The sequence below is a fragment of the Coffea eugenioides genome, chromosome 8, assembly GCF_003713205.1.
Source record: "Coffea eugenioides isolate CCC68of chromosome 8, Ceug_1.0, whole genome shotgun sequence".
NCBI lineage: Eukaryota > Viridiplantae > Streptophyta > Magnoliopsida > Gentianales > Rubiaceae > Coffea > Coffea eugenioides.
In genome coordinates, this window is record NC_040042.1 from 11,291,088 (window position 1) to 11,311,334 (window position 20,247).

The 20,247-nt window shown below is 35.4% G+C and overlaps 2 protein-coding genes, 1 long non-coding RNA gene and 1 other non-coding gene across 4 annotated transcripts; 2 read left to right on the forward strand and 2 right to left on the reverse strand.

The window, feature by feature from the left end:
• Positions 1–778: 778 nt before the first annotated feature.
• On the reverse strand, positions 779–2,158 carry LOC113780249. Its single transcript, XM_027326059.1, has 2 exons — positions 1,120–2,158; positions 779–1,062 (listed from the first exon to the last, which is right to left on the reverse strand). Exons 1-2 carry the CDS (start codon positions 2,156–2,158, stop codon positions 779–781), a joined length of 1,323 nt encoding a protein of 440 aa, XP_027181860.1.
• On the forward strand, positions 1,491–1,597 carry LOC113781779. Its single transcript, XR_003469684.1, has one exon. It is a non-coding gene; the product is annotated as a small nucleolar RNA R71 (small nucleolar RNA).
• Positions 2,159–6,714: 4,556 nt separating the features above from the next.
• On the forward strand, positions 6,715–8,096 carry LOC113780250 (protein STRICTOSIDINE SYNTHASE-LIKE 12-like). The gene is made up of 2 exons (XM_027326060.1): positions 6,715–6,884; positions 7,736–8,096. Exons 1-2 carry the CDS (start codon positions 6,715–6,717, stop codon positions 8,094–8,096), a joined length of 531 nt encoding a protein of 176 aa, XP_027181861.1.
• A 5,727-nt stretch (positions 8,097–13,823) lies between these two features.
• LOC113779137 lies at positions 13,824–14,362 on the reverse strand. Its single transcript, XR_003469440.1, has 3 exons — positions 14,247–14,362; positions 14,101–14,139; positions 13,824–13,837 (listed from the first exon to the last, which is right to left on the reverse strand). It is a non-coding gene; the product is annotated as an uncharacterized LOC113779137 (long non-coding RNA).
• Between the last annotated feature and the right edge of the window lie 5,885 nt (positions 14,363–20,247).

Here is a 20,247-nt window from a genome sequence, read left to right on the forward strand (position 1 = left end):
CATACTCCACAGACAGGGTACCTTCATGCACATCTATTTTAGTCCTGGCTGTACTCATGAAGGGTCTACTTAGAAGGAGTACAGCTGAGTTAACTGAGTTATCATCATTCATGTCAACAATGTAAAAATCAGCAGGGAAGATAAACTCATTCACTTTTACTAAGACATCTTCAACTACACCCTCGGGGTAAACGTTGGACCTGTCTGCCAGTTGAATCACCACCCTTGTCTCTTTCAGGGGTCCCAAGTTTAAGGCCTTAAATATAGATAGAGGCATAACATTGATAGACGCTCCCAGGTCAAGCATACCTCTTTCTATTCTCTTTTGACCTATAATGCAGGGTATAGTGAACATACCTGGATCCTTGCACTTCTGTGGCAACTTCCTTTGAAGGACTGCTGACACATTCTCCCCTACCCTTACTTTGTCTTGGAGGTTCAACTTGTTCCGATTGGTGCACAACGCCTTCAGAAACCTTGCGTACTTCGGCAATTGCCTAATCGCCTCCAGTAAGGGGATATTAATCTCTACTCTCCTGAACGTATCCAAAATCTCTTTCTCTGACTCCTCTTTCTTTGCCTTGGTGAACCTGCTAGGGAAAGGAAGGTTTATGTTAGAGGTTTTAGGAATGAGCGGTGGGGTGCTTACCTCTTCTTGTTCAGGTTCCTTGGTCACTTGGTCCTTTCCATTTCTTGTTGCTTCCAGATTGGTAGGGTGAACCTCCTTTCCACTTCGTAGGAGCATTGCACTCGCATTCTCCTTCGGGTTGGGAATTACCTAAGATGGTAGTTTTCCCTTACCATTCTCGAAATTGCTCATTGAGGACGCTAGTTGGGACATCTGCGCCTCTAAAGACCTCATGCCAGCGCGTGTCTCTTGTTCAAACCTCTGTTGGTCCTGCCGCATTTGAAAAGTGCTCTCAGCTAATGATTTAACCATATCTTCCAAGGACATACCAGCCTGAGATGAAGACGGTTGTTGTACTGGCGGCTTCTGTGAAAATGGTTGTTGGAAACCCGAGGGTTTCTGAGCATAGCTGAAGTTGGGGTGGTTCCGCCACCCTGGATTGTATGTAGGTGCGTAAGGGTCATTTCTCCTTTAGTGGGCTCCAGACATACCTCCCATGGCATTGGCCTGCTTGTATGGATCTTCCTGAAGAGTTGGGCACATGTCGGTTACATGTTCGGGAGCCACACATATCTCACATGTTTTAACGGTTTGAACCTTCCCCATTGCCATCTGTCGAACCAAAGTTGTTAGCTCCGTTAACTGATATGCTAGGTCAACATGATTGACCTCATTGACTCTCCTAGTCATGCCCTCGGACCGGGCCCCAAACTGCTGAGAGTTCTCAGCTATGTTTGAAATCAGTAGTTTGGCTTCATCTGGGGTTTTATTGACCAACGCTCCTCTACTGGCTGCATCTACCATACTCCTATCCATGGGTTGGAGTCCCTCGTAGAAGTACTGGATTAACAGTTGGTCAGGAATTTGATGATGCGGGCAACTGGCACATAGTTGCTTAAACCGCTCCCAGTATTCATAGAGGGTTTCTCCATTTGCATGCCTAATTCCGCATATCTCCTTCCTTATATTGGCGGCTCTGGAGGCTAGGAAGAACTTCTCAAGGAATTGTTGTTTTAGACCTTCCCACGTAGTGATGGACCCTGATGGCAAGTAGAAGAGCCAATCTTTAGCCTTGTCGGCTAAGGAGAATGGAAATGCCCGCAGCTTAATTTGTTCCTCAGTAACGCCGTGGGGTCTCATGGTGGAACACACCACATGGAACTCCTTCAGGTGCTTATGAGAGTCCTCACCTGCAATACCACGAAAAGTGGGCAATAAGTGAATTAATCTAGATTTTAGCTTAAAAGCTTCTTCAGTGTCTGTGTACATGATGCACAGAGGTTGTTGGTTGACATTTGGGGTCGCAAGTTCCCTCAAAGTCCTTTGGCCTGCCATTGTCTCGTTGAGTTGTGGCAAGGTTGCTTCCAATTCAACTGATGAATTGCCCAAGTCCGAACTTCCTTCAATGTCGAAGAGTGAGGCTGCTGAAATTTGTTGTTTTAGCAATTTAGTCTCCTTCGTTAGCCTCCTTGCAATTTTCTCAATCTCCGGATCAAATTTAAGTTTTCCTGTACGAGAAGATCGAGGCATAAAACTAGGTTAAACTAGCCTGTGCAATAAATAGGCACCAGTGTCCCCGGCAACGGCGCCAAAATTTGGTGGGTGTCGAACCACCAAAAATAAAATTTATAATAATACCTACTCCTAAAACTGAATGAGTATAGTAATGAGTAGGGTCGTCTCCACAGGGAACTGGTAGATTTATCACACACAGATAATTGGGGGATTTTTGAACGAGAGAAAGATAAATGAAACAAATTAAAGACTTAAAATTACTAAATGAACAATCACAATAAATGTAATAACTCAAGAATGAAATAAACAATGAATTGACACAACCTAGTCAAGGAGATAATCTCGGCACCGGTTCACACAATTTATCATAGATATCTAAATTAATTCATGCGTTTGCAAATAAATTGGTTCTAGCAATTTAGCAACCGCCCAACTCCCATCTCTCCTTAATTATATGGTAGTCCAGAGACGCTCGTAAACTACCCTCTTGTAAAATAGACAACCCCCGAGGCGCTCGAGGGATTTAATCTAATTACAATTTTAGGAATTAGAGAGACCCATTTCTAGTTAACAAACACACAAGCAGGTTCATTTAAACTAGATTAATTATCCCTACGACCCAGATTAGACTGCTTGCGAGGCAATGAAATTGGTATCGTTCACCACTAAATTAAGACATTCAAGTGATACGCACCCCTGTCCTAATTGGCGGTATATTATTTAGACAACTGAACAACTGGCCACATTAATTCAATATATCTAAACAATAACAAGCAATTCAACCAAAGAATAATTAAATACTCACAAACGTAGAACTTAGAATAATAAAAACGATCTCACAATTGTTTGTGTTCCGGCCCTTGATTACTCCTCAACTAGATAAAAGATCTAGCCTTGCCGCATAGTCATGACAAAAAAGTCAATCGAAGTTTTCATGGAGTTTTGTTAATTGAAGAAGGAGTAAAAGATTTGCTGCCGCTAGTCTCCTAACAACAAGGAAAACAAAAAAATAGAGAAAAACGCCCAAGACCAAGATCCTAATCTATTGCTGTCTCTTCATTTATATTGCTGCTGCCGCTTCCTTTTGCTTGTTGAGTCGGAATTTGTTTCCTCCCAGGATTGTTTTCTTATTTCCCTTTTTGAGTTGCTGCCAAAAGTTTTCATTGGAAAGGCTTCCTAATCCCACGTAAGTTCAGAATTTGCTTCCAAGGAAAGGTGGTAATTCCAGGGATAGGACCCGCGGTCCGTCTTTTTCACGCAACTCTGCCCTGTCTAGCGTGGGCACGCCAGAGAAGGCCTAATCTTCTGGCAATTCACTTCTTTTTGCTACTTTTAACACCTCTTGCCTGCAAATGACACAAATTCCAAATTTGGGCAGAATTTCAGTGTCTTGCACAATAAGTGACCAAATTTAAGACCAAAAACCAACGAATAAACATTCAATTATCGCCCTATCACTCCAATTAATTTTTTCTTTTGTATCGCATAAGCTTATAAAGTGTAAAAACTATTGTTTAACATCCTCTATGTTAATTTTGGCTTTAAATGTGAAGGAGAATCCATCTTTTGAGACTTACCACAACAAAGATTGCCGTGTCTTCTACATATTGTTGGAGGTGTTTGACAAAATGGATGCCTAAGGCCGATACGCAAGGGACTCAAACCAACCACCAGTTGACATCAATGACGAGATAAGAGCGAGGCACAGTCAAGCTTTCTCCAATATCAACCTCCAGGGTACGGAGCACGTGGACCTGACTGATGAAATGACGCCTCCTATAAAGAGGATTGCAGTGAAAGCAACTTGCTTGCAGGCAATTTGATGAGAAGAAGGGAAAAGATTGAGGAGCAGAAGAAATAAAAGTAAAAGAGAGAGACGCATGACAAGTCAACAAGAGTAGAAGAGAAAAGGTGACAGTTGGAAGTGGGGCCTCACAAGTTCTATTTCACACAAACTAAAATGTGTGAATTAACAATTTACTTTCAACTTGCACTAAAATATGTTATTGTATCTGATTTACACCAAATAATAACAAATCAGCATCCACTAAACTGCACCTGATTTACATCAAATTGGATTTAATTTATACCGCAATCATATTAATTTACACCAAAGGTCAATTTGTGCAAAATTGTACGAAATACAAATTATGAGACTCCGGATCCCCAGATAGCTGATAACCTTTGGGCATCCTTGCAACAAAAAAACAAACAATAAAAATCCTATTAATAACAATTATGGAGCTAAAGGTAGCAAGAATCCATATTGGAAGGATACAAAATAAAATGATTTTGAGACTTGTACAAGACGAGTGGCTAGAGCCATGGCCATCTCATCAAACATACCAAAGGTAGGTAAATCGAATTGGCGGAAGGATTGAATTCCCAAAAATGTAGCACTTCAAAAAAAATTTTTGTTAAAGGGTTCAAACATTTTGCCAAATGATGACGAAAGTATTTAGTGAATGCAGCGTTTATAAAAAAAAAATACATTACAAAGTTCACCTTTTGATATGTCCAGAATTTATTTATTATTATTTTTTCAACTTTTTGATGGGAGATAAGGGTTGAACCATTGGCCTCTCACCCCACACTAAAGGTGGTGGCCAACTCCAGGTTGTATGTCCAGAATTTATTTAAAAAAAAAAACCATTCAGTAATATGTGTTGTTTAAAATGTTCATTCACTAGATACTTTTGTTTTCTTTTCAAAATTCTCACTAGTTGAGAACTCTTTTAGAAAACTATAATGTAATTTGGAAATTGGGAAAAATGTCCAAGTGGCCCTCAAACTATTGCAAATTTTAATTTTTGGTCCTTCAACTTTCAACTAATTAGTTTTAACCCTCCAACTAATTAAAACATATAATTCTAATATTTTTGTCAACTTGAGTCATTATATCTAACAGAAATAGCACGACGTGTGCCTTGGTGGCCCTCAAACTATTACAAAATTCAACTTTTGGTCTTCCAAATAATTAACTAATAAGTTTTAATTCTTCAACTAATCAAAACATATAATCTTAGTCTTTCCATTAACTTGAGTCATTATGTTGAACAGAAACATCACCATGTGCGTGCCAGAAGGCATACTGGAATGTCCCCATTTTTGTGTTTAAGCCTCAAAAATAGATAACACAATCAAGATACATGCAATGGCTATAAAGCAATATATCACTCTTTTAATCTCTCCAAACATGCCTGAATCTGATGAACATAAGCATGTCATATGAAGACAAAATGTCCCTCGATTATGTCCCTTGCCATGCACATGGAGATGTTTCTATTCAATATAATAACTCAAATTGATCGAAAAGTTAGGATTATATGTTTTAATTAGTTGGAGAACTAAAACTTATCAGTTAATAGTTAGTGGATCACAAGTTGAACTTTATAATAGTTTGAAGGCCACTAGAGAATCATGAATCCTATAACTCAAGATGATCGAAGGACTAGAAGTATACGTTTTAATTAATTAGAGAGTTAAAACTTATCAGTTAATAGTTAGAAGGTTAAAAGTTAAATTTCGTAATAGTTTGAGAGCCACTGGAAAAATTTGCCCCTTGGAAATTTCCCCTTGCCAAGGAGTATAGGTGGCTAATCACCATTATGTCTTCTGCCTATAAATAGTAATGTAACAATTACATTGGCCAGGCCATTTTAAGCATAACAATATTTTCAGCAGTAGAACTAGAGCATTGGCAATGCATAACGTTTTTGTCATTCTGCTTTTCCTTCCTCATATATTTGCAGTCGGTCCATATAAAAAATTTATCCGAATTAATCTTCCTCCTGGAGGACCTATAAGTCCAGAGTCAGTTGTTTTGGATCGATTTAATCAGGGACCTTATGTAGGAGTCAGTGATGGCAGAGTCCTTGTATACAAAGGTCCAACTATTGGTTTTGAAGATTTTACTTATGTTGCACCAAATAGGTACCGTTTTTTTCATAGTACATCGTTGTTGTTATGCCTTCAAATGTTGCAAGTGTAACTGCATATGATGTTTATGTATGAATAGAGATCTTCACATTTAAAGGCTGGCGAGATGGTTCCTCTAACGAGAAGCATTTAAAGATTATCAGAATGATTAAATCGAACTTGCCTTTTGGTTGATTAGCAAGCTGTTATGCAAAGTGCAAAAAATGATCCTCGCTGGCCCCTAATTAAAAGAAACTTTATCCCCTTATTAAGTTAGTGCTGACCATAGTGTTGGACCCTGGAATTGCTCAACAAACCAAATAGAGTGCTTTAATTCAGCCGAACGGATATTTTATCCTGTCTTTTTCAATTGGGAAAAAAAATGTAATTGCATTATGGTCCTTAAATTGTAAAACAAGCAGTTAAATGTTGCCAAATTAGTGAGAAACTATACACACTTATTGTAAATTATTACTCTATGTGCAGTCAATAACACCACTAATTACTCATGATCACAGCTGTAGCTTAACCAAATGCTCTTCTACCAGGAAAAAATGCTCAATCAAATGCCTCAAATAGTCTCATTCTGGCTGTTCTGTCATTGGTGATATTTGTAGTGAAAATTGTTTCAATGGCTTCGGTTGTTCCTTTATATGGCGGATACATTCTTTGGTCTTGCTGTTGTAGGTCCAAATGGTGGGAAAGCTACAATAATTGCTACCAGCGTAAATGGAGTCCAATTCAATTTTCTCAACGGCTGTGATGTTAATCCAATATCCAGAGAAGTCGTCTTCACAGACGCCGGCCAGACGTTTGACATAAGGTACGTTTCTAAAAGCTAAGGGATAATTTCAGAAACCCCCTTAAATTCCAACATTATCACTTGGTACTCCCAAGTTTTGAAAAATCACACTTACCTTCTTCATTTTAAGATTTTTTTTTGTAACAATTGCAACCCCTTTTAAAATATTATAGGTTTTTGAACTATGTTTTGGTTATATAACGTCAAAGTAAAGCTTATTGGTCCAAGGGACGAACTATGTTTTCTACTCTTATGATTTTGAAAATTTCAAAATTCTATGTGTTTAGATATTTGTGCCCTTAAAAATTTTCAAAAATTTTTATTTTGACCAGCACTGGTTGGTCCTAAGCTTTACTTGGTTTTACAGAATCCAAAACATAATTTTTTTTTTGGAGATGTTTTCAACTTGATTTTGGTTCAGTGCATTGGCAGTTCCTCAATCTTGACAAAAAGTTCAATTAGGTGTGTCAACTTTCCAAATTCCTTCCATTTGGTGCTTAATTTTTTAATTATGTAATTTTTATTTTAATTATTGTTGACAAGAGCAGAAGAGAAAATTGTGCTGATATTGAGAATCAACCACTCATCCTCATTCGCTTCCATTCACAGTAACTAAACAAAAAACTCTGTGCACCCAAGAATAGTTTAAAAAAACTAAACAAGCAAATTTTGAAAATTTTGAGTTTCTTAAAAATGTTCCAAGAACTACAACACATGTAGTCTTTGCAAATCCTTAAGAACACAGATTGGAAAAGCAGCATGATATATACAAACAATTTGGTGAAGAAATCTAACACAAGGAAATTTCACTTCTGATGCAAGTGGAAGATTGATGAAACATAATCCCATAACAAATGAGGTGACAAATATAGCCATGATGGCTCATTTGTGCTGTTTTCAGAGACCACCAACAACAGATTATTGAAGTATCGGCTCAAAGAGAAAACGACTGAAGTCTTTCTGAACTTAACAACACAGCCACTTAAAATCAAGAGGGCTCCAACCTTCGGAGAATTTTGGCTGGCAGCCAATGACATTGTGCTACAGCCACGCTCCCTTAAGCCATTTGGCTACAAATTTAAATTGTTTGGTCAATTGCTACTCACAAAGAATTTGCAACTGCAATATAACAACACTCAAGTTAATGTCTTACAAGAATATCCTGTCAATGGTGGCACGTTATCTATTGGTTCACGGGATGCATCATATGTTGGCATTTTCAGGAAATGGTAAGCCACCGTGTAGTTGACGTTGGCAGCTTGACCAAGTTTGCTATCTACTACTGGAAATAAAATGTACTATTGACCTTGTCTGGTTTTCGGTTTAATGTTGTTCTATAAGTTAGACGGTTAGCAGCCCTGAAAGCAATGCAAATCTGGTATTCTACGTGTGTTATTTGATATTTTCAATTTGATGTATATCAAATAATCGAAGTTGAGATTAAGAGTTGAGGGTACTTGTTTTTTGAACAAACTCAGAACTTGCATTTAACAGTAAAGCAATTGTAATTTTGTACCAAGGTATAGACAATTGAAAATACATTAGTGCCTCTAGCATGTAATCTTTGTATAACTGCACATTAAACGGCTAATTAAGTATCAAAAGTAACAAAATATCTATGCTAATGATATATGCGTAGTGATCAAGGGTGCTTGAAACAAAAGCTTTGAATGAAGTGTTACTAATTTGTAGTTTATATATACATATATGAATAATATGATATGGTTATGTATATGTATATGTCTATAAAATGAAATATATGATACTTTATTGTGGTAAAATAATGTAATTTTTCTTATCAAGTTTTTGTGGTAAAAGGATAATTTTATTATATTAGTTTATTATCAATTGGTGTATATGCATACATGCATACACACATGTATGTGTATATATGCATACACACATGTATGTGTGTATATACACACAGCTAGGGGAAATTGAATTGAAGAATTGAACAGAGATGGACAAATCAAGAATCGCACTGGTTTAATAAGAACTATTCTAGTTTGAGTTCATCATTTCGACTGAACAAGTAGCTGGTTTGCAAAATTTAAAATGATTTTTGAATCCCTCAAGTTTTGAAGCTCAACCTAGCCCACAAAGCAATCCAATTGACAATTTTACAGTTTTAAAACCATGGATATAACATTATTTTACAGTTTTAAAACCATGAATAAAACATTATTTTTCTTCAAATTTGTGATTAAATGAATCCACTTTTCCATTGTAGTTCATCAATCGTAGTTATTGCCTTCTTTAAATTTAATTTAAAGTAGTTTTTGAATTTAGTTTTACTTTTATTTAAAATTTAGTATTTGACAGTTGACACCCGGCTGGACCAGTACAATAAGACCATTGGACAAATAGTACAACATTCATTAGTAGAACTTTACACCTGTCAAAGTCAAAACGAAATCCCGCTATCAAATAAAACCCGAGCCAAATCATAACGACTATCAAATAACCCAATTCGTGGCTTCACCAGACTAGAGGATAGAGTCATAGCCGGCCTACTGTCACCCCTAATTTTTTTCCCCGTTCTTCAATTTGGCGGAAGACGACATACGGTTTGTAAGCGGTCATGATCATGGTCTTCTGCCCATATGAGCAATATAACAATTACATTGGGAATCCCATTTTAAGCGTAACAATTGCTTTCACTGGTAGAGCTAGAAAATTGGCGACGCCATTTTAAGTATAACAATTTTTTGTAGTACTACTGATCAAAACTTTAAATATTAGGGGTGAAAATATGCAAAGTTTTTACCAATGCCAATTTGATTTTGATTATTAGTTATTGTGATTTTTTCTTAGTTATCCTAAATCTTCCTAAAATTAGAAATTTTGAGGATCACATTTGTTTTGATCGAAATATTAGGGGCTAGTTTATTGCATAGACCAAACATTAACAATATATTTGAATAGAAAGAAAGTTGTGTGGGAAAATAAGGTGCAAGGAAGTGAGGTAAAAGGAAATGAAAATTATTTTTTGATTTACATTTGTTATCAAGAAAACTTTTGTGTGTCTAACTAACCCATTTTCCTTTAAAATCCTACCAATTTTGCGAGACACAAAATGCAAGAAATTACAACAAAAAAAAAAAAAAATTCAACATTCCTACTAACCATAAATGAAAGAAAAATAACTAATTTTCCTTCACTTTCCTATACTTCTCTTTGCAAACTAACACTATCTAAGGCCTACATCTAAATTATAAATATTAGGTTCCTCTTCCATAAAATGTTGAAATTTTTGTCAATATTCTTAGTGTTTGTTTGTAGAGAAAAATGTGGGAAAGTGAAGGAAAATTAGTTATTTTTTCCTTCATGCATATTTGGTTTGCAAGAATGTTGAAAAATTTTCTTACATTTTCCTGCACTTTCTAGCATTTTTTGTCTTGCAAATTTTGCAGGATTTTGAAGAAAATAGTTGGTTACTCATAGAAGTTTTAATAACTGCTACTAATTATCATTAGCTTTTTATTTTCTCTCAATGTTTTTCTTAGTAACCAACCATATATGGGAAACTCAGTCTCATTGTTCGTTATCTAACTTTCCTTCATTTTCCCATGCAACTTTTCTTCTGTTCAAACGGAGGATTAAAACCTTTTCCCCCACCAGAGCTATGTACTGTAGACCCAGGTCCAGATCTGTATGAAATTTGCCTACTCAAAATAAATTTTTTTTGGGTACAGCTATGCTGCTGGGGATCTCTTTTCCCCATTTTTTTTAATCTTAAACTATGAAGAGAAAAAAAAAAAGCATCATTACTAAGATCATTACCTCAGCTTGACAAATGCAACCACATAACTAATTTCTTCAAGGTCAAACACAACGTATGAATTCTTACGTCATGTTCACTCTTGTGGTTTATAATTAAAGCTGCCATACACCAAAATTCTTATTACTTGAAGCACGCTAAAATTCAGGAAATATATATATTCCTAAAATATTACAAATGTTTGTATTCTTTTTTTTTTTTTGTCTAATTATTGAGCAAGTGAAGTTTAATGTTCTTTGAAAAGTTCGGCAATAATTACTTGGAAGTTTTTTCAAGTCCCATTTGGTTCAAGACATTGGAAGTTCAATTTTGTTAGTTGACTTTCTGAATTTGGGCAAAGGGATTTGAATTCAGAATTCCTAATTTTTAAAATCTCAATCATAGACACTAGACCGGAACTTCTTTGACATCATTTTCATTGGTCTTAAATTCAAGTATACCTAACACATCTAAGCACTAAGAAATATCAAAATACTAAATAAGCAAGTTTTGGAATTTTAAAGACGTGAAGTTTATTAAAATTGTTTAAGAACTGCAAGAATAGTTTAACTCAATCACCAATCTTACAAACAAGTGTCCACCCCTTGTCAATGAATATCATCGATCGTGAACAATTTTGTGCAAAAAATTCATACAAGGATATTTTACTCGTCATGATGTAAGTGGAAGATTAGTCAAATTATAATCCGAAAATGGATGAGGTGAAGTACTATTGGATGGATGGATTCACCAAACCAACCATACCTGCAATTAGATGACTTTTTTGTGCTGTTTTCAGAGTCCGCCACTAAAGAATCATGAAATACGCCTCATAGAAAATACACATTCTCAATTAGCAAAGAAAATGTGTTATCCACATTCTCAACTTGTAGCTTTAATTTGCAAGCAATGAAAGTTGAGGCTTGAGATTTAGAGACTACTTAATTGAGACAATCTTTCAAATTAACAATATTAATGTGTTATTCCGTTTTATTGTTTCTAGCTTATTGTCTCCTTTGAGTCTTACTTTAGATAATTTCCTAATTTAGTTTTCATATTTTTTTTAAAAAAAATTAATGCTTAGCCATTGTGCTAAGACCACTCAACAAATACTAAAACATTTTTAGTTGGAGAACTTTGGATCCATCTTAGGAGTCAAAATACCCCTTGCGCTCAACCCATGCCAATTTACTTCCTGATTTTGGGCGAACGTCGGCCTGAAAGTGAAAGCCCACAACGCAGTCTTTCATTCAGTTTGGAGCCGATTTTACATGGACTTTTGGTAGGTCGAAAGCAAATTGTTTGACCTTTTTTTCTCAGATTATACTTGACTAGGAGGCACGAACCGCGCGATGCGCGGTGATATAAATATTTTTTATGCCCATATTTGCAAGTTCTTTTTTTTTAATTTTAATTTTTTGTTTTATTAATATTAAGAGAGAACCAAAGTACATAGAGGGAAACACCACCCTAGCCTGCGAGACCAATTAAACAACGTTACCCTCTATATCTACGCCTACGAAAACTAGGACAACCCCACCTATCTAAAGTAATATTTCCTCTAACCATGCGAGGAAGGTCAAGGATGGAATCATAAACTACTGACTCCCCAGCATCAGCCTCGAGCGTAGCAAGTCTATCCGCAGGTTTATTCGCTTCTCGAAAACAGTGTGACACCTCGATGTAGAGGTGACTGTACTGCACCAATTCTTGTAACTCCCGCTGCACCACCCACGGACACTTCGCATTCCCCTGAATAATCTGGATAAGGACTAACGACTCAGACTCCAAATGAAAATTGGACAGCTCTCGAGCTATTCCCAACCGCATCCCGTGGGAGTAGCGCTTTGATTTCCGCTTGTAAACTAGTCATCTCCCCGAAGTAACAGGAGAATGCGAACAGGACCCTCCCATCACTATCCCTGAGCAAACCTCCCCCTCCACTCCTCCTCGGGTTGCCTCTTGAGCATCATACTTGCAAGTTCATAGCTAAGGAAGAACTAACGATGAAATAACTTAATGGAGAAGAGGTTCACAAGAAAGCAACATGCGTTAACCACAATCAAATTACATTATATATTTTAGAAACAAAATAAATTTTATAATGCCATAGATACATATTTTCAATTGCTTTTTGTTAAGGACAACAGCAGCAAAAGAATTGCTGGATTGAGGAAGAAAAACAAGTATTTCGCCTTCTTCGAGAGAATGATCAGCCACAAATTCCAGTTTTGATGGAAATTCTTTTTTATCATTCCGATGACATAAATTTTGCTCCCATTCTGCAATACTATCGTTGGAGTTGTGCTTTCCTCAAGGGAACAATCAGCAGACTTTGAAACTTCCTATAAGCAACAAATTTATGAAAAGTTTCAATTAGATCACAATAAAGTTCTAATGGCGAGAATTTAAAATACAACATATAGATACGTATCAAACAATACTTACACACAAGAGTATAAAACTGATTAAAAACAATTAAGAATCGTGCAATCATGGCTAAGAAAGGGATTTATAGATGATGTAATTGTCTTGGAAAGTGTTTGTTGATCCATGCATTGTGCAGTCAAACAAAGAGATGAAAAATTCTCTCCTAGAATAGATAGCAAAAGTCTATATGTAATGGCGTGCAATCTCAGTAACTTTTTTTTGGTAAAAGCAGGATAGAAAGAAGTCTAAACCATGCATGTAAGAATATTACATGACTGAACAAGGAATGAGGATTCAGTTTGAAGGAACAAAAATAACATACCAGAGTCGTTAAAAGCAAAATTCTGAAGGGAACAAAATGAAGAAAAAGACAAAAGATACAGAACAAAAGCTTAAAAACTATACGTTTATTGCCACAAAGATATCAAATAAATAATTATGGTTAGATTAGCAATGACTTTTCTGCATTATAAAGCAAGCTGAGGTAGACGTACACTTTAACAAAAATGGGCATACAAGTTTCAAAATGCCTACCTAGAATATAAAATAACTACTAAATCACGAGCCAGTTCTGGATTCATATGTCTACTAATCAGACAAATATATTAATAGGTAACAATCAGACAAAAAGTACCTGTGATCAAACTATCAATGTCGCTCCTATTGTATTTATATAAAACAAACCAGTCAAACCATTTAACAAAAATAGTCACACAAGTCTAAATGTACCTGCCAAAAAGATAAAATAACCACTAAACCATACACAAGGCTTGGCTTCATACATCTGACAGTAAAACAGATTAGTAGGTAATAATAGGAAGACAAAAGCAGTAAAAGAAACACTTCTGCGATATCACACAGATAGGTATGGAAAAATAAAATGAGATTTGTGTTTGCCATAATATATTGTAAAACAAGTATTTTGCCTTCTTCAAGAATGGTATGGCCAATCACATAGATAGCTCAAAACAATTCAGAAACAATTATTACAATTTAAACCTGCAACTCTCTCGTATACTCATAATATATTGTAAAGAACTTGCTTACAACTGAATTTTTCTTTGGTATTGCTCTACCTCTTGCTTCCTGATTGCCAATTCAAAGAAAAAAAGATTTAAAATGGATGACTTTACTTTAGTACATATGTGTGGCAACAATAATGTAATAAAGTTCAGTTGTAATGTATGCAATACCATTCTTTGATGATATTAGCATTTGCAAAGATAGACCTAACTCCTCAACAGCTAATAGCTACTGGAGCTGTAATTTACATCTACAAATCTATTAGTTTTAGGAATCCTCCTCTTGCATCATAGACTACTGAAAAACAATTTAAAGACAGTGTAAAATTTCTACAAATATTAAAACAGTAATTGGATAAGATATGTGCCATCAATGTAGTCAAATTTGTAGTGTCCTACGTGATTTTACCAATCTTAACACTAATGAAATTTCATGCAAGAGCTCTTGCATAGTCTCTAGCTAATAAAATCCCTAGACAAAATTTCAAGTCATCAATTTAAGGAAGATGATGTTCAAGCTCTGGTACAGAATAGAATTGTTAATTCATATTAAGCAAATCCTTGTTCTATCACTGACAAAATCAAAGCCTCTTTGGATGCTCAAAAGGTTCTTTTACTTTGCATGTAGCAAATACCACTCCCTTTCATAAGCAAGGTGATCAACTACATATGATTGGTCATGGTACAAACTCCATGAGACATTCATAAAAAAGCCAACCAATCAGCACCAAGAGATGGAATCCTAAGGACCGCTAGACAATTTTCAAGCGCTACAACAAGATATAAAACACTAACCATATATTTAACAACTAATTTACAAATTATAGTGGAAATACACAGCCACTTTATAAAAAACATAGGACTTCTTAAAACACTCTTGAAAGTCAAACAAACCATCTCCACTAACCAGACTAAATGACAGATAAGACCATGACAACTCCATCCGATTCAGATTAAAGCTAATAAAAAGTATATGGTTGAGAAACAATCATTAAGAATGGTCAAAATCCTAAATAATGAGAATTCACAAACTCACCTATTGAATATGTTCAGCCACGTAATCAAGTACTTTTTTTCCATCTTGAACATGGAATTCTCCCAAAAAAAAAAAAAGAAAACAGGTTAAAAACAAAAATTAAGTCCGAATTCAAAATTTATTTCAAGTAGACGGGGAGTGATAAAAAACTGAAGAATTATAAATTACCATCTGTAAATCAGTCTCAATCTAAAGAAATGTAAACTCATTACATTATCCCATAACATCCTGAACCACTTCCAATAAATTGATGAGACAAACGTGTAAGCGAAAAGAACCAAAGAAATGTCCAATTGCAGCACCTGCGCATGAAATTGATAAAAATAATAAAAGAGTAAAGGAGAAAAAGATTAGATAAGAAAGGAGAGAAAAAACCCAAAGAGGTTTGGCCATACCACTATAAAAGAAAACCCAAAAAATTGATGAGATCAGATACTGAGAATTCCATGAGCAGCATCCCACTGGTCATCTCTGTTTTAAAAGAAAGCATGGAAAAAATACATTTTAGAGAAAATACTCATTCGGCAACTTCTAAGTTCAATATGGAATTGGGAGAAATGACGAAAAACAGATATAGAGAAAGCAAGAAAGCAGAGGCACCACCATCGCTACTGATTCTTCTTACCTTTTCCCTCCTTAATCTACACTTTTCACACACAAATCGCAATCAGCTATCGATCTACAAGCATTTGTAAAGAACGGTGCAGCACGGGGAAGAAAAAGAAGAAGAAAGCGGTGGTGGGCGAAGGTTGAGAGCTTACTGTGGATTAGGGTTCTGTTGAGCCGCCCATGTTTGGAAGGGAAAGGGTGCTTCCAATCCACATGCCTTAACCTGTACTTTTCACACACAAATCGCAATCAGCTATCGATCTACAAGCATCTGTAAAGAATGGCGCAGCAAGGGGAAGAAAAAGAAGAAGAAAGTGGCGGTGGGCGAAGGTTGAGAGCTTACTATGGATTAGGGTTCTGTTGAGCTGCCCATGTTCGGAATGGAAAGGGTTGTTTGAGGCCACATTTTAGAGAAAATGAGAAATTTGGTGGCCTTCACAAGGCAGCAAGAAAAGCAAAATCAAATGGAAAAAATGAAATCACCGGCAAAAGTTAAGAGAAACAAAATCAGGGGTAACATCGAAACAAGTAATGAGATTCCAAAATGAACTACTAATCTAGACTTGTGCGGATCTTCACTCGTCTGGAGGTTTTATTGAAGCTTTATTGAAGCTTTCAGAGGTCGTGGAATCAAGAATAAATACGAGTGAAAGCACAAGAGAGAGAGAGAGGAAAAGGACAGGAACGGAGAGAGTCTGAGAAGAAGAGGTGAGAAAATAGAGAAGAAAAGGAAGAGGAGAAGATGAGAAGCGGCGCCTCAAAGCTTGGGTTTGATTTAGGGTTAGAAGAAGGCCTAATAGGAAGCTAACGCACGATGCGCAAACAACATAATGCTTCCAATCCACATGCCGGGCACGTGAGAGGACGACGAAACTTTTGGCTGAATGGTATTGGCACATTATCTACTTATGTTGATGAATGACTATCCGAAATTTGACATATGGATAATGAGGACCACGACGAAAACAATTTGCTTGGAGCCAATTTAATGAGAAAAGTGGGGAAAAAAGTAGAAGAAGAAGAACTAAAGAAAAAGAAAGGCGTTCATGTTCACAACTAAATAAGAGTCGCGGGGAAAAAATGGTAGCTGATAAGCCTTTGGGCATCATTGCAACAAAGGATATGCAATTAATAAGAAGTATGGAGCCAAAGGTAGCAAAAATCTTTATTACTATTAATAAGAAGTATGGAGCTAAAGGTAGCAAGAATCTCTTCATTCCTGTCAGTTCAAAATGCAGGTAAACAGGGTTGGCAGAAGAGAAAGGTGGCCAAATAGCTAATAACCGTTGTGGTCTTCTGCCTATAAATAGCAACATAACAATTGCAAAGGCCATTCCATTTTAAGTATAACAATGTTTTCCAGTATTAGAACTACGACATTGGCAATGCTTTGCATTTTTGTCATTCTGCACTTCCTTCCTCATATGTACCAAAAATTTACCCAAATCAATCTCCCTCCTCAAGGACCTTCATGCCCTGAGGCAGTTGCTTTAGATCGATTTAATCGAGGACCTTTACATAAGTGCAAGTGATGGCAGGGTTCTGATATACAAAGGTTCAAGTTCAACTATTGGTTTTGTCGATTTTGCTTATGCTGCATCAAATAGGTACCAATTTCTTCATAGTACATCTTTGCGGTTATGTCTCCCAAATATTATAAGTCTCACTGCATGCAGATGACAAAATATTTATCCATGCATAAAGATCTTCATTTAAAGAGTCAGTGGATGGTTCCTCGAGGACTAGACTCCTCTCCATTACATTGGAGAAAATTTCTCTCCATTATCTTCCAATAAAATTAATCTAAAAATTATTTTAAAAATTTTGATTCTGTTTATAACATATTTCATCACTTATATTAGTTATATATCTCATCACTTATATAAAATTTAATCACTTAAAAATCAATTCTGATTATAATATTTCATCACTTATATAAAATTTCGTGTGAAATTACCTATTCCTCAATCAAGAACATTTAAACTTTCGAGGTTGATAAAATCAAACTTTCCATTTGGTTCATTAGCAAGCTGTTATAGCTCTAAGAGGAATTTTATCCCCTTATTAACCTAGTCTTGACCATGGTGTTGGACCCTCGAATTGCACCGCAAGCCACAAAGACCTGCTTTATTTCAACAGAACGGATATGTATTCCGGTCTTATAATTCAATTGGGAATGACACTATGAATTACATTCTGGCCCATATAGTGTATAACAAGCAATTTTCTCAATGCCTTCTGCTGTTCTTAGCACAATATAGGCATCAATTTTTGCAATTTGTTTGTAGACATACCTGATGATGTCTTTGTAGTTTGCATTCAATGTAACAACATATATGGGGAATTCGGTTCTCCATGTTTCTTTGGCTCAGGAACAAGCAAATTTGTGAGGCGTAACGGATATAAATTTGGGACCAACCTGCGGAAGAATTACAGCATTTAGTTTTGACCCCATAACTGGATTTCTCTATATGGTGGATACATACTTTGGTTTTGCTGTCGTGGGTCCAAATGGTGGGAAAGCTACAATAATTGCTACTAGTGCTAATGGTGTCCGATTCAATTACCTCAGTGGTTGTGATGTTAATCCAGTTAAAAGAGAGGTCATCTTCACAGATTCTAGTCTGACGTATAACTTAAGGTACATTTCTAAGAATAAACGGTAACTAATAGATGAAGTTCCTCATTTGTTGAGTACTACATTTCGATATATAATTTGTGAAAAAAGTTCTGCAATACGAAAATGTACAGTGATTAAGTAGCCTGTCAAAAGAAAACTATAATTTGCGCATGGATTGAAATAGTTCGAGTGGAGGGAGGGAGGAGACGGAGGCCACCACTCCCTTTCGCAAGTTTTTAGTCTGTTAAGCTCACGTTTTTATGAATGTCTTTTCGTAAATCAAAAGTTGGGGTAAATGGCTCTGGTTGTCTCTCAACTTCTAGCAACAATCCTAGCTTATTTGTCCCTAATTTATAAAGTGTCTATTAGATCCATCAACTTATAAATTTGGTTCTAAATGGTCGCTTCAAACATAACTCTGTCAATGTATAAATTTGGTTCTAATTGGTCTCTCCATACATTATCCAAGTATGATAAATATTGTTTTGGCACCTAAGGTTTATTTTAATTATAGGTGGCAAACAAATTCATTTAACTAAATTTATCCATATCCGACCATGAATAGATAGATATGGGTATCTTAAATTTTTGCATATGAGTATAAATGAATTTTTCAATAATACTAATTTATTAAATGAATATTATTGAGTAATCCATCAAACCCAATTAATTCATTTAAAATTGCCTTCTCCAAACCTCCTCTCTTCACCCACTCATTTTTTTTTTCAGATTCTTCATTTTGTCATGATGTTAATTACTTTTGTTTCATTATTATTATTATTTGTTGGTTTTATCTTATCATTTTATTTTCTCTTAGTTTGTTAACTTGCTCATTTTTCAACATTACCAATTTATAACAAGTTTTAGCCTTTTTTCCTACTTTTCCAAAATGAAATTTTAAATTTACACACGAAAAAATGCTAGGAGTTCAAACTTTTTAGATTAAGTTTTTATGTTAACTTTTATAGTACTTCATTTAAATTTTGATATTCTTATTGTTCAATTATTAAATAGTGTGTAATTTGGCGACATAGAGTATGGATGGAAAAAAAATTGATAATTAGGCTTATTAAGCATTATAAGTAAATATTTAAAACTAATGATGGGTGCAAAGGATGGTATAAATTGATAACTTAGTTTGTAAAAATGAATTTAAATGAGTTTACAAAAAATTAAAAATAAATGGATTATAAATGAGTAATTAAGTTACCCAATTCATTTTTTGAATTACCCATTTATACCCATCTAATTAAATGGGTATAAATGAGTTGATTCATTTATACTCACTATTCATTTTAATCAACTCAAATCAACCCAATTCACGCATTTTGATACCTCTAATTTTAATGTATATTTTCCTCCTTTAAATTTAAAACAAGCCAAATTTGCATTTTTTTTAACATAGGTCTGGATAAGTAATTTACACCTAACTAATTTGACAAGTTAATTTATAGTTAACTACTTTACAGTTTTATTTATTTAATTAATTATTTTTAACATAGAATAGAAGAGAAATTGTGCTGATATTGAGAATCGACCATTCATTCTCATTGGTCATGATCTTCAATATATCAATACTTCCTCAAGGAAAACATCCAAGCACCCAAGAAATCTCAAAACTAAAGAGTTGAATTTTGGAAGTTTTGACATGTGAAGTTTCTTAGAAATGCTCCAACCACAAGAATAATCAACCCATTCACCAATCTTACGAACAACTGTCCACCTGTAGCCTTTGCATATATCCTTGTGAATACAGAATGCAAAAGCAGCATGATGTATTAACAAATTTTTTGCAGAGATGTATTACAACGAAATTTTACCCCCGATGCAAGTGGAAGATTGATGAAATATAATCCCACAACCAATGAGTTGACAGTACTCTTGGATGGGCTTGCCGGAGCAAATGG

What these genes read in the sequence shown, in the direction of transcription:
- LOC113780249 (XM_027326059.1), bottom strand. Translation starts at nt 2,158, where the DNA reads ATGCCTCGATCTTCTCGTACAGGAAAACTTAAATTTGATCCGGAGATT. An exon ending in GCAGGCCAATGCCATGGGAG is followed by an intron (nt 1,063 to 1,119) that starts GTATGTCTGGAG and finishes CATACAATCCAG; the next exon opens with GGTGGCGGAACCACCCCAAC.
- LOC113780250 (XM_027326060.1), top strand. Translation starts at nt 6,715, where the DNA reads ATGGCGGATACATTCTTTGGTCTTGCTGTTGTAGGTCCAAATGGTGGG. An exon ending in GGCCAGACGTTTGACATAAG is followed by an intron (nt 6,885 to 7,735) that starts GTACGTTTCTAA and finishes TGACAAATATAG; the next exon opens with CCATGATGGCTCATTTGTGC.